At 35.3% G+C, this 15670-nt stretch overlaps 1 protein-coding gene across 1 annotated transcript; it reads right to left on the bottom strand.

Annotated features, from left to right (window-relative positions):
- Positions 1–1456: 1456 nt before the first annotated feature.
- Positions 1457–4815, bottom strand: LOC133692887 (cytochrome P450 734A1-like). Its single transcript, XM_062114054.1, has 4 exons — positions 4126–4815; positions 2802–3046; positions 2340–2709; positions 1457–2099 (listed from the first exon to the last, which is right to left on the bottom strand). Exons 1-4 carry the CDS (start codon positions 4633–4635, stop codon positions 1680–1682), a joined length of 1545 nt encoding a protein of 514 aa, XP_061970038.1. The 5' UTR covers positions 4636–4815; the 3' UTR covers positions 1457–1679.
- Positions 4816–15670: the final 10855 nt, after the last annotated feature.

The raw sequence follows: 15670 nt of genomic DNA, 5'->3' as shown, positions 1-15670 counted from the left end.
TCATATTGATGTTAGTAAACCTTATTGACATCACTAGCTTCTAGTTCTCGGAACCGGCTAATCAAATCCAAGAAAATGTTGATATCAATGGAACCCATTGGTATGATTAACTATTCCCCGCCAGAATAGTTAATCATGTGTGTTTTCATTTCTCATTTATTTCATTAGATGCTTTTCTTTTGGCAACATTTATATATATAGTCTAAAAATGAAACAAGCTTTCATAATTATGTACATTTAAGAAAGATATGGGTGTAGAACACCTACCTGCTGTAGAAGCTTGGCTCGCGCTCCCTTCTTGTTGTTGTTCTTGTTCTTGTTCTTATGCCCCTCCTATGATCCCTGCTGAATCTACAGGTATATCACATCATTTCTTACTTAGTTACATTTCTCACAACAACAACAACAACAACAATAATAACAGCAATGTTGACTTCTTTTTAACAATTATTTCCTTTACATTTATGTTTCCCATTATATCTCTGTAGATCATTACTCTTTATTAAATTATAAGTATCATCTACAATTCGGTTTTGAATACGGCTTATATCCTTTGAACCCTAAGACATGGAACCACACATTTCCCAAGTGAAAGAAGTTTGATTCTTCCCTTAATGCAACTAAGTTTCCCTATTTTGTCAATTGGTTGAATCTACCAGTCGAGGTGACAGCTCGACCTCTCCTCAAATATTTATCTATATCTGGAGTTCCAAAGCTCCAAATTAAAAAAGGTTGGATTCGTTGGAAATCATTTTTAGGCTCGAATCCTCTCTAGAATTAAGGTGATGAATCTGTCTAGTTTTCATCAACCGTTTTTTAGATGAACTTTCCATTATCCCCATTTTCCTTTTTCTCTCAAGACACCTATTCCTTTGTTTTTTCTACATTTTGCGACTCTTCCTAAGCCGAACCATAAGCTATAGTCGTTGTTAATACTTTCATTTGACTCACAAAGTTTCCTATTATCAAGTTCCCATGTTTTTCCTATTAGTAAGCTTCCTACTACAACTAATTCATGCATCATTAACATATAACATGCCAAACATTGTCGTCCCTCCCCTCAATCTATTTTTGGCCAAACTTGGCCTAAGGGGATTAAGAGTCCCCGTTTCCTTTCTATTGAATGATTTGTCTCATTTACTCATTGTTCACATCATAACACATATTAGAAGGTTTGTCAGGTACAAATTCAGAATTTCTTTTCCTTCCATTCAACCCTCACATGGTCGGCCACTCATGTCCCTTGGTCATTGATTTTTCTCTGATAATTTTGCATGATTTTCATGTTCAAAAAGACTTATAGTAGTTTAATTAACTTTATTCTAACAAATTCTACAATTCCCTCAATTTTCACTCAAGAACTCTAATTTACAAAATCTGAAATTGATGCATAATTTCTAATCAAATTTCAAATTGAATTTCACAGTTAGGTCTAGGTTGTGTAGTAATGCAGTGGTTTATAGTAAATATATGTATATATTAGATGCTTGTCTTCAATCAAAATCAAAAGTACACACTTAAGAATACTGCAACTCCGGTGATTTACAAGCCACAACATTACCAAGTTCATCCTAAACGATGTTCTGAGCTTATGTAACAATAAAATTCCGTATTATTAAGATAATACGTGATCCAAATATCCTTTCTTCAACATACCAGATCCACCAGCTGATCGATGTTTAATTTAAGATTTTCCTAAAAAGGATCTGCGCTCCATATTGAGGCTGAACGGTTAGAAATTCAGCCGGAGCATGAACATATTTTGGGGATACCACAAACGAAAATTGTCTAATGATCACAGCTAGAACAAGTTTGATCTCAACAAGGGCTAATTTCTGTCCGACACACGTTCTAGGGCCTAAACCCCATGGGAAAAAGGAGCTTGAATGCTTCCGAGGCTCGCAAAACCTTAGAGGATTGAACTTGTCAGCGTCTTCTCCCCAGACCTTTGTGTCATGGTGAGCTGCAATCACGGCTAAAATAAGTGGTGTGTTAGCAGGAATATGGAGGCCCTGAAGCTTAACATCTTTGCATGTCTCCCTCACCAACATTGTGACCGGAGTGTAAAGTCGAATTGCTTCGTGTAGTATCATATTTATCTGTTCAGACAATGAGAACCAACAACAGACTAATAAGAGAATGAATGTTTCAAAAACAAACCATTGGACAAATCCAGAGCTTCGTAAATATTGTTCATAAAAAGGAAATTATATATATGTATCACCCTTTAGAGTAGTTAACATTGGATAATTCCATCATTTTGCTCCCCTCTTAATTATATAAGATTCAATTATCAAATTAATTAAGAGCGGTGCATTATAGTACGAAATTGAACTCACAATCTTAAGTTCACCAAGAATATCTGCAGTTGGATGCTCCTTGTCTTTGCAAACAGCAACTACTTCTTCACGGGCCTTGATTTGCCATTCTTGATGGATTGCTAGAAGGATAAATGTCCAAGTTAAGACAGTAGCGCTTGTCTCCTTTCCTGCGAAGTAAAATGTCTTGCATTCGTCTATAATTTCCTCAACCTCCAATTTCTCTTCTTCACCATCATGATTCTTATAGGAAGAAGTTAACAAGCTAAGTAAGTTTCGAGATTTCTCCTCTCTCCTATTGTTAGCAGCCGCCTCAATTAGCTTCTCTATTGATCCGCGAATTTCCTGGTCTAGTCTCCACTGCTCTTTATTCTTTTCTGTTGGCAAAAACCTGTCATCAATCATCATTAACAACCTGACAATTAATCATTAGAAACCATCTCATGATTAATTAATATTTTGGTTTGTTTCTTGGTATTTAACCTGAACCCTGAAATAGGGACATGCGAGTAATACAGGGAGGCAAGGTGCATTTGCTTTTCTTGTAGCTCAAAAATACGCTTTCCTTCTTCAAAACTACTTCCAAAAATTGTCCTGGAAACAATATCTGCTGAGAGGTTTTGTATTTCTTTGTGCACATCCATCTCGAATTCTTCTCTTCCTGCTCTTTTTCCCTCCCAATTCTCAAGCATGTCCGTTATGCTAGCCACAATTTTTGGCACCCACCCCTGTTGAAAGGAAAAGAAAGATCAGGTCGTTGTGTACATGGCAAATTACTTATTTTGGCTTGTCACTTTGAAGTTTGAACTTTGACCAGCGAGCTCATTCAATTATCTCGCATGATTATAAACCTTCGATTATTGCCCATTGTGATTTGAAGCAATCGGCATAACAAGGCCTATTATACAATGGTTTCTAATAATTTCAGTGGTCCAAGAGAGGACAGAAAAGTTTAACGGTCCAATTTTCCTCATCTTTCCAAACAGATTCTTCTTCTAAATTTGGGTACGTTTGGTTTTGTTGAAAATCAAAGCACACTAATGCTTTACCTATCAACCCGCTATAAACTTTGATATAGTCAGGCTTTGCTTCTGTTTAAAAAAATCTCAACTTTTAAAAGCAAGAAATTACCTATCAATTAATCACTACAATTAACTATTAATTTTTAATTTTACGTGACGAAACTATTCTTTAACTTTTTAAATAAATATGATCTATTTATTTAACTTTAACTTTAACTTTACATGACGAAACTATTCTTTAATTTTTAATTTTCTTTAACTTTAATTTTACTCATACCAAATTTATTTGTTTCATCAAACAACCATCCAAGCGCGCGTAGCTCTATTTTTCATTCTTTTCCTTCATTTGACATATATTATTTTGTTTATTTGTTTTAGTTAATTTTATATATCTTCACTCGTATCCACCCTAATATACAAAAAAAAAAATTATCTTTTGTTTTTATATTGACATTTTGTTTTTTTAACAATATTTTTAATATAAAATTAATCAAGTAATTGTTGCTTTTTTATAAACTTAATTAGCAGGGTATAAATAACTCTAACCAAACACTTGTTACAGTTTTTATTTTCAGTATTTGTGTGGGCAACAATAACATCTGCTTAACTTATAAAAAACTACAACGCAGAGCCCTGGTAAGATTTTTTTTTTTAAAAAAGTTGTAATTTCTTAAACTTGGATAAATAAAAATATGATCAGTATTATTTGCCAGAAAATAAAAAAAGCTCAAGTAGACCTTTGTTCTTTTTTTTTTTTTCTCTAAACTGAAAGAAAGATGAGTCACCTTAACTTGCTCCATGTTCAAGGCCAAGCTACTGATCCTCCTGTGAACAGCCCACTTATCACCCGTGAGCTCCATAAGTCCCTTGTCTCCCAAGAGCTGCTTTGTCACAGGGTCGAACTTCATCCTCTCAAATGGTCCGCCAGTATTTATCAGAACCTCTTTAATTGTGGCTGGGTCGGATAGAACCAACCTGGGCTTGGCTCCAAACCAGTATAAGTAGGTCTTACCGTGCATTTTAGACCACACGCTGTAAGTTGGAAAAACACGATGAAGAATATTGTGGTGAAATGGTGGAGCTATTGGCTTTGATAGAGCTTCTTTCACTAATCGACGCCTCTCAGCCGTGTTACCAAATATGGGACGGTAGCCAGGGCCACCTATGCCTTGTTTGTAGAAGTGGTGTTGGATTTTGTAAGGAACCCATAATATTGAGTATACAAATTTGGTCAGGACAGCTACAAGAATAACCAAGATGGTTGTAGAAACCGAAACTAATATGAGATCATACATGGTGTTGATGGGACCTCAGAAGAGAGAGCTTAGGTAATATTGCTGAATCTTTTGATGAAGATCTCTACAGGGAGAGTGTTGATAATTAAGTCTATGTTCACTGCTTGGTTAATGCTTGCTCAATCAATCCACGCCATTCCTTTTTGAGATCCCCTAGGTAGCGGATGCCAGTGGCTTTATCTTTCTTTAATTTTCTTTGTTTATAGATTAATGCGTGCCATAAGACCGTACACCTCAGCAATCAGAACGTGATTTGGGGAGTTTTACAGATGGCCAAGTGCATCTTTTCTGAGCCAAAAATCATTTAAATACTAAGCACGGGAGAGAATCTTGTTCGATAATAATCAGCATGTGATTTGTGTAAGATAAACAAAAGGATGAATACACAAGATGTTTTTGTTATGGCTAACACACTTAAGCCATGTAGTTTCCATTATATTTATAGATTTATAATGAAATTGCAATACGTATAATAATGAAACTAATCTGAGCATCATAATAAAAAAATAAAAAGATATATGAAAGTCACTCTAAATAGCAGGATTATTTTGAATTGACAACAGAATGGATAGAATGAAGAATTGGTACAGATGCTCCTGGATTTTTTGCTGAAGATTCTAATAGTCTAACACCCCCTCGAACTTAAGCCATGTAGTTTCCATTATATTTATAGATGTACAATGAAACTGTAATGCGTATAATAATGAAACTAATCTGAGCATAATAAGGAAGTAAACAAATATACAAAAGTCACTCTAAATAGCAGGATTATTTTGAATTGACAACATAATGGATAGGATGAAGAATTGGTGCAGATGCTCCTGGATTTTCTGCTGAAGATTCTGATAGTCTAACACCCCCCCCTCAAATTAATGGGGTTTTGACAGACGATTAATTTGCTCGTGAGATATTAAAACTGTTCTGCAGTTTGGACTTTGGTGAAGACATCCACTATTTGATCGATAGTGGAGACATGTTGGACTTTAACATCATTGTTGCAAACTTTCTCTCGAATAAAATGGTAGTCAATTTCCACATACATCGTCCTAGCATGGAACACTAGATTTGAAGCAAGTGCAATGGCCCCAATGTTATCGCACCATATAGTTGGTGTGTGTATGAGACCAATAGCCAATTCTTTGAAGAGCATTCTAAGCCAGTAGACTTCAGCCGTAGCGAGTGCCATTAAACGATATTCCGCTTCTATACTCAAACAGGAGACCATATTTTGTTTCTTGGAGCTCCAAGAAACTAGGTTGCGGCCAAGAAAAACACCATAACCACTAGTAGAACTTGTGTCGTCTAGGTTGCCAGCCCAATCCGAGTCGCAGTAAGCGTGTAATTGTAGAGGTAGTTGGTGGTTTGAATCCTACACACCAAATGTTCTATGGAATCTTGTGTGATATCCTGATGAACATATGCTTCATTAAGAACCTTCTGAGGTACATTCCTATGCAATTCTGAACTCAACATTAATGACAACAAAGAAATCCTAGCAGGGGTTTTCTTTAGCTAATCAACCACACTATATTTGTTGTGCTTCATCAATTTCAGAAATTCATTAGCCTCTTCATCACTTACTGGCTTGTTAACCTCATCTGTCTTTGTCAATTCCACCATATCCTTTCCTTTGGCTTTTCTATGGTTTTCCAACTCTTCAGGAGTAAAACATCTCCCACTCCGAGTGAGTCCTCCTATTTCAGCATGGAAAACAGAGGCAGGATTTGTATTGTGAAAGGAATAACCATAATTATAGGGTTGGGCATTATAGCTTCATAGGCTTGGCTAGGATCATTTTTGGTGGACCCTTTTCGGTTGGTATATATCTACAAACTTTCACTTTCTTGTTACAACCAGTCATTGTTCCTACTAACTTATCTTCTTTAGGTTTCATCAATCTTAACATTCCCAATGTCATTATATTTTCTACCTCCAAATGAAACTCCTCGCACGAGTCAATATCATGCCCAAGCTGCTGATGATATTTACAATATTCATTTGCATTCCCTACAGCTTGTATTTTGACTGGTTGACTGGTGTCTTTAGATAATCTGTTTGCCTCAACATCCCATACAATCTATCCATAGTCACCCTTAAAGTTGTTGTACTTCCCCTTCCTATCTCCAAGCTATTAACTCCCCCACCTCCAGAAGCATGATTTGGTAGAGGGTTAGAATTCACATTTGGAGATTCATCAAAAGAAATCCACCCAGCTTTGATGAGCTGAAGGATTTTTCTTTTGAATGCAACACATCCATCAATATGATGACCAATAACACCAGCATGGTATTCACATTTTTGATCGGGTTTATACCAAAAAGGAAATGGTGGTTGTAAAGGTTCTAAGGCAACAGGTGCTACCTGGCCAATACTAAGCAATCTTTGGTGCATTTCAGTAAGAGACATGGGTAATGGTGGAAGTTGCACTTAATCTATTGGAAAATTTCTTTTTGGGCGGTAGGCATTATTGGTTTGGTTGTTTATTGGGTTATTTTGGGTGTTTGTAGGTGAAGAGAATTTTATATTGGATATAGAGGGGGTAGGTGTAATACTTTTGAAGCTGTAATTATCTTGGTAGGTGTTCTTCCCTCAACTTTCCCTTTCAACATTGTGAACTTCCGTTTCTTTTCTTTTTCCAATAAAACCTTTTTTTCAGTAGGATCCATGATCCTACCCGTCCGAACAGCTTGTTCGATCCTTTCAGCTATGACAACCAAATCAGAGAAATTTTGTGCAGCACTACCTACCAAGTATTCAAAGTACGGAGCTTTGAAAGTGTTGGAAAATAAACCAGTCATCTCCCTTTCCGACAATGAAGGATTTACTTGCGCGGCTGATTCGCGCCACCTTTGGGCATATTCTCTTACAGACTCCTTATTGCCTTTTTCCATGGCTTGCAGACTTGATCTATCTGGGGCAATATCCATGTTGAACTTATACAGTCTAATAAAAGCTTCAACCAAATCCTTCCATCCTTTAATCTTGGTATTATCCAAACACATATACCAAGCAAGAGCAGCATCACTTAAACTATCTTGAAAGAAATGGATCAATAACTTCTCATCATGGACTACTTCAGCTATCTTATTACAATATGCTTTAAGATGGGTGATTGGGCATTGAGTTCTAGTATATTTAACAAATTCTGGAACTCTTAATTTTCTAGGGATAACCACGTTAGGCACTAAACACATTTCAGCGGCCTTTACGGGATCATTCAAACTATTCCCTTCTATTGCCTTCATTCTTTCTTCTAAAACAACTAGTTTTTCATGACTATTTTCCTCCACTATCTTGTTCCTTTGAGGTTCTTCCTCTGTCAACACAGTATGGGGGACCCTCATTGGATGTGCTGATTGAGTAGGTACGAAATGAGCAGCATGTTGAGGTTCAAATGGCGGAATAAAGGGAGGCGGAGGCTGAGGTGTAAATGTTTGTTGAGAAGATGTCCCTTCTCCAGCTCTAGGCCTCAAAGCCTGTTCAAGCAGGCTGGTAAGCTTTGCTAATCCTCTTTCAGGTTTTCCAACTCTCTTTGGTGTTGAATTTCTAATTGATTTCTCTCTTCATTTTCCATTTTGTTTCGTGAACGAGTGTTATGGATACGTTTTGGTTGGGGACCTATATTTCACCTGTTATATGCAGAATATGACAATCTATAAGCAAATGTATGAGATGCATGAATGTGAATGCAACATATTGGATATAGATTCACTCTTTATTGGTGACATATGGCCATCATTCTTTGGATATGTGGGTTGAGCTTGAACTTGATAACATTGTTGTGATGCCGAGAAGAGATTTGCTTAGCTTTTTGATATTTGGGCTTTCCGCCATATACACATATTTTTGCATTGAAAAATATGGGTCTCAACCCTTTTATTATTTATTCAGAAGCTTACAATGAAAAATTAATCTAATCTATTACAGGAGAAAAAACACTACCTCTTGTAACTACTGCTTTTAAAAAAAGATCGGTGTTATCCATGCTTCTTTGATATTTCATTATATCTCCTCCCACTTGACGAGCTTCCACTCGTAATAAATGGGCTTCTGTAGCTGCTCGATCAATCTGATCTTGTAGTTCCCTTATCCTCTCAGTATGAATCAAGTTGTTTCTATTCAAAAAGTTATTGGCATCATCCAATGTTTGATTATGTTGCTTCATCATTTTTTGGTTTCCTATAAGTCGTACGGTCTTTAATTTTTCTTTGTCCAGCTTAGATCTCAATGCTTCTGCTTCAGCCTTATGATTGTTCAACTCTGCTTTTTGTTCTTCATGAATTTTAGTTAAAGCCTCAGCTCTTCCCAATTGGTCTTTAAACTTAACAATGTTCGCCCGATGCATTTTTAATATAGCTTGTGTCTTGATGGCTAACTCTTCCCAATGCTTAGCCTTTGCCATATAATATGTCATGTCTTGATTAATTGTCTTTTGTGTTTCCAAGTTAGCCTTTGCCTTTATCAAGTCTTGACCCACAGAGTCCCTTTCTTCTTCAACTATTTTCCTTACACCATTTTCTTTGGCTAGCTGCTGCTCTAAAGACACTCTCTGTTCTTCCTTTGCTTTAAGCTCAGCTTGTAACGATTTTACTTGTTTTCTTAATTCTTCTTCACAGTTCACTCTTTTCCTTCGAATGCCCACAGATTCAGAAACTTCTGCCATATAAGAGACTCCTTCATTACGTCATTCGGGATACTTTTCACTAACTGTAGGATTCCTCAATCCGATCTCCTTTTTCACCAGTACCAAAGATTTCCAATCCTGTTTAATGCTCTCCAGCATCTCTATGGTAACTCCTTTGTATACTCCATTAAATTGAGCTAGACCAACCGTTCTTGGGATGCTTTGTATGCCCCCAAATTGTCTTGCAACTAAAGCAGGCGTATAACTAAATATCCAGTCACTCCAATCAAAGGTACCCAAGGCTTCTTCCCACAACCCATTAAGTACATTACATTTCTCATCCAAGGAGCTCTCCAATTAAAATTGCTTCGTGGAATTCCTTGTAATTTTACCCTCCAGTCATCTTCAGAAAAAAAAATTTCCATTCATTTGATACAAATAACTCGAGTGGCCTTTGATCAAACCACCAAAAATTTTGGAATATTGGTGTCTCAGATTCTATGTGACTTACCATCCAAATGAACAATAATGGAACACAACATCTCATAGAACCTTTTCCGGACTTTTTGCAATGATTGAGGGACAAAAAAATTTCAGCCAAGATCGCAACAGAAGGATTAATTTTGGTCTTCTCATACTCAACAAACAAATTGGCTGCCTCTACACTGACAATTCCAGTAGTTGAAGGACATAAAATCAACTCAAATATTCCTAAAGCCAATATTCTGTATACCTCTAATTTAGCACATGGATTAGACTTTTTAGCAATCAACAACTCCTCTAGTTGTTTCCATCTCAAACCCCCAGAATCATTTTTCTCTCTATATAAGCTCATTTGCTAGATTCCCAATAGCTTAACAAGCTCCTCTACAATATCCTCAATCTTTTGAAAAAGTACACCTTATGTATATCCTCAGGAAATTCTGTCAAAACACCATATTCTTCAATGGTAGGAACCATATCGACATCCCCAAATGTAAAACATCGATAATCCGGATCCCAGAAATGAATCAGGGCTTTTATGACTAATGGCAGTACTGGAACATTTATAAGATGCAAAATTCTCCCATATATCTTAGTAAATTTTGTCTCATTAGCTAAGTATTTGGTGAGTGGAAGCAAACGAATGGCATCATTTATTACACATCTCACATCTTTTAGTAGTGGTATCCCACTATCATCCAGTCTAAGGCAGTCTCCCTCAGTCATATACAATGATTTAGATTCAAGCCCATACTCAACAATGGTGACTTCTCGATTAACGGCCATTATGTCACCCAAAAAATAATCCTGTAATGAAAATGATATATGTTAAGCTTGCCTTAGTGAAACTTACATAAGGAACAACCTAAAGGGTAAGTTCTAGTCATTAAATGCTCAGGGTAGGTTGCTATCTAGTCTTTGAAAGGTCTCTCGCATGCTCAGTGATCTTCCTCGAAAGGTTGATGTGAGGCTTACAAGTAGCGTGAAGATAGAGGTCCTGAATAATACCAGTTTAGGCATACCAACCACTATCGAGTAAACAATCAAACGAAAGTTGGATGGTTTCACGAGTTTTACCCAGGCTAAAGCCATTGGGGTACCGCTACTCTCCCACTTAACATAAAGTTGATATAGCAGATGTTTATTATGAAATGCGTGGTATGTGCAGGCATAAATCCATATCCAATATATGTGAAAGCTGTAACAATAATAAATAAAAAAACCAAACAACACAACAAGCATTTGTAGCAATTTTAGCAAATAAAGACAAAGCTTAGTCTTAGGTCCCTAGTGGAGTCGTCATTCTGTCGCACCCGACATCGCGGCGACCTTAAAAATTAGATAAAAATTTGATTAGAACGGATTTTTGGCATCCTATTCTTTAATGAGAATATTCTTTGTTTAAGGAGTCGCCACCTAGTAGTACGGTTACTAGGAACCCTAAATGGTCAACAGAGATTCTATGATCCGAGACTGGTTACGTAAAAGAGAAAATATTATCACCCCTTAAACGTCCTGCCTAAGGCAGGTTGCATTGCTGATCTTTGTCATTAATTGCTAACATTTTTGTTGGTTTATACTATGATTGTTTGCGTGTAATATTCCTGACTCTGGCACCAATGAATATTCAACTACGGATATTTCCAACTCTGGCGCTGGTAAATATTATATAGGTATCAAAATAAATAAATTTAAATCATCATTTTCTTTTTTTTACTCCTGACTCTAGCGTTAGTGAATAAAAAAATAAAAATCAATTTATTTTTTACACATACGCATTATTTTTATTTTTATGTAGCTAAATAAAAATAAAATACAATAAAATAAAATAAATTTACATTAGTATTTTTATTCTTGACTCTGGCGTCAGTGAATAAACCAAATAAATTTATTTTATTTTATCATATGTTATTTTTTTTTTGCACGCATATTTTTCATTCTTATATTGGTTCATACTATGATTGTTTGCATGTAATATTCCTGACTCTGGCGCCAATGAATATTCAACTACGAATATTTCCAACTCTGGCGTTGGTAAATATTACGTAGGTATCAAAATAAATAAATTTAAATCATCATTTTTTTATTCCTGACTCTGGCATCAGTGAATAAACAAATAAAATAAATTTATTTTTTACGCATACGCATTATTTTTACTTTTATGTAGCTAAATAAAAACCAAATAACTACTCTGGTGTCAGTGAATAAACCAAATAAATTTATTTTATTTTATCTTATGTTATTTTTTTTTTGCACACACATTTTTCATTTTTATATAACTAAATAAAATACAATGAAATAAATTTGAATTGGTATTTTTATTCTGACTCTGGCGTCAATGAATAAATAATAAAAAAATGAAGTTTTTTTACATGCACAATTTTTATTATATATTTTTTTTATCTTTTTTATCTTTTTTTTTGGGCTGGGCTGGGCTAAATCCAGCCCAGCATATATATTGGTGGTTGGGCCGGCCCGGTCATTGGCCCAAGCCAGTGACCAGCTGGGCAAAAGGCTGATGCACGCGTGAAGCACTTTCACGCGTGCATCAACAGTGCGAAGGTAATTAAATTACCTTCGCACTGTACAAATGCAATTTGAACACAGAAGAGCAAAAATAAATGGAAACGGGCACACCTGTTTCTGGAGATTGTGAAGAAGGCTGCAATGCTGGTGGGGTTCGACTGCTTTTCGTTTCTGGCGATGGTGAAGAAGGTTGCAATACTGGTATGGGTTCGAATGCTTTCTGTTTCTGGCGATGGTGAGGAAGGCTGCAACGCTGGTGTGGGTTTGACTGCTTTCTGTCAATAACCGATGGTTCGGTGATCAATTGTTTTCTTGCAGGGAAGAAAACAGGGCTGATCCGTGACTCCCCTCTTCCTTTCTCTCCTTTTCTGTGTATATTTTTTTGTTTATGCCCTGTTTTTTTTTTGTTTTTTACTCTGTTTTGGGTTGATGTTTTCGTTCTTGACTCTGTATTTTTTTGGGTTGTGTTTTGTTTGCTCTGTTTTTCTGGGTCTCTGGTGTCTGTCAATTGTTGGGTATTTATATGGACCAATCCTCCTCTCCCTCAGCCTCACGTCTCTCCTCCTGATAAGCACGACTGAAGGAGACGGTTTCTATTAGGACTCGAACGCAAAGTGTAATCCTTATCTCGCCGGGTTGTGATTATCATGAAGATAAATACTGCTTTTCTGTGTTTTGAAAGGACTAGGATGCTGGTGTTTCACACTTTCGTTTCCTTCTTTGCAGGCGGGCGTTTGGTGCTTTGGAGATGAAGATGACGAACAACACCTGATTGAAATGGTACTGTTTTAGGGCTGAGAATGGTTATTTCCAATCTGGTCCTTGAAGTTTCTAAATCCTTGCATTCAAACCCGTAGTCTTTTAATTTTCAAGATTTACCCTCCTTAAAATTAATTTAAAAATAAGCAGGTCAAAGTTAGGTTACAACAAGTCTCATCGTTGGAATGCTAATCCCTCCGCCTATTACTAGGCATCAGTCCCATCATTGAGATAATTTGGGTATTAATTTCCCCATTACTAGATATTAATTTCAATTTCCAGAAATCTAGTCTCATCTAATTCCTTTACTATAAACTATAATTTAATTATGGAATATCAGGGTATTTCCAACATAATACAATGATAATTAATGGAGAAAATGACAAGGTGTATTACACATATCTGTTGCTGGAGCTTGAGTAGTATCTCCTTGTTATGGAACAGCTCTTATGGCCTCTCATGTATCAACAAGTATACCACATTGCAAGCTCATCTTAGATAATATTAATTTAAGTTTACTTTCATCAATTTAGCTCTTTTCTTCAATTAAATTCTCGTTTTACTAATATTTTCAACTTGTATTTAACATTAAGGTTCACATTTTCTTATATTATTTTGCATTCAAAATATATTTCTCAAACACATGGAATGTATTAAATCCAAATCATTTTCTTTTCAATTATTCCAATTTCTAACTTTTCATCATCGATCTCTAATGTCTAATATTTTATCAACAATGTTTTATGTCTTGCCTTTTATTAAACACTTGTGAGAACTAATTCAACTCATCAATATCATAGAAATTTCGCATATGCCTCCTTCCAAACACACCAACAAGAATTCATACATCAACACTCAACTTAAATGGTCATAATCCAACTTAAACATACTAACCATAATCATATTATACATAATTAAAATTTCAACACCAAAACACATCTAAATTCCAAAACTTCCCCAATTACATCAACATGGTTGGCCTTAAATTTGTCAATTAAAATACTAATAATACCACTACTACTATAAAATTCCCCAAAAGTTTGAATCAATCCAAAAATTTACACCACTAAGTTTTAAACAACATAATCTCACATTTTCCTGTTCTTCCAAAACATGTCAACAATACTCATGAATAAAACAACCCAATTTACTTTAATCATATTAAAATAGCTAACACACAAATTCATAACACAACAATTAACACAATTCTAGCATATGCACTTTGATCCCTTATTGGCCGGCCATTAAACCCTTAAAAACACTAGGAATTTTCTCATTATTTCTTTCCTATTTAACACCCAACACAACCTAATATAACTCAATTTGATCAATTCATAGTCAATTATATTTTCCTTGAAATTCCACTATGAACCCTAACATTAATTTCATGATTTCTATCTCAATTGTTATTAGTTTCATATGAAATTGTTAGATTAGGTTTAGAACTCCTTACCAAACATTAAATAGTCTTTGAATCCCAACCAGTCAAAAATTTCTAGATCCCTCTTTAAAAACTCTTGTTTTCATGATTGTGCATTGATTTCCCCTTGGTTTCCTTCACTTTTCTATCTTGTTTAGGTAATTAAAGATGTGGTGGTGAGTGTTTCTCTCAACCCCCCCTTAATTCTGTAAATTATTTTGTGCTTTCTCTAAGAATTTTGAATAAAAAACTCAATATTTCTCCCCCTTCCTCTTTTGTTCCAGTTGTTGCCGGCTTTGGGGGGGGGGGGGGATGGCTTTTACATGTATTTTTTTACATGTAAAAGCCATCTATATATTTTAATCTCTTCTTTATACATAATCTTAATTTGTCCCAAAATTTCTAATTTATTCTCTCCTTTTCTTTTTTCTTTTTTTTATCCTTGACATTAATTCTCAATTTCCTTAATTTATTTTATCTCTGGGTTAAAATTTTAATATTTCAAGAAAAAATTTAGCTGGGAGTTTACACGTCATCTAATTTACCCAAATTCCAGCCATTATGGTTGTTGGAAAATCGGGGTTTAAGTTTTTTACCTAAAACTCATTTTTCAACCCATTTCTGACCCAAAACATCGTAGGAACCGTAATAAATCTATCTATGATCTCAAAAAACCACCTCAAAAATTGAAATCAAGCCAAATCCAAAAATCAATCTGAGCTCAGATCTATTTTTTCATGAACTTTAAAGGTACAAAAACACATGATATGAAATCTTCTTATTAAATAGAACTATTTGGCACAAATATAGTCCATTTTGGTGGTCTAAATTGGTGTCAACAACAATTTTCTCTCTCTACCATTGGAATCCGACAACCTCTTTCTCTCCTTTCTCAACCAGGGACTAAAAAATAACAAAATGAAAATAACAAAATTGAATTGAAAAAATATTGAGGTACTGAAATTGTATATTTTGCGTGATTTTAAAGTTTAAGGACCAAAATGCATCTTTTGAGAAACTTATGGCATGCCACCTATATATGGCATATTTTTCATTTTGATCCCTCTTCTTTCTATCCCACCCTTTCATGAGAAATCAAAATTAATTGGTCTTCAATTAGGATCAAATCGCTAGAAAAAATGTTGGAGGACTAAATTAAAAAAACATAAAATTTTGCACAACTCATCTATAATAATTTGTGAGAGGATAATCAATGAAGTCTT

Source organism: Populus nigra, chromosome 4 (genome assembly GCF_951802175.1).
Source record: "Populus nigra chromosome 4, ddPopNigr1.1, whole genome shotgun sequence".
Lineage (NCBI taxonomy): Eukaryota > Viridiplantae > Streptophyta > Magnoliopsida > Malpighiales > Salicaceae > Populus > Populus nigra.
Note: the sequence above shows the minus strand (reverse complement) of the source record. Positions and strands in the feature narration are given on the sequence as shown.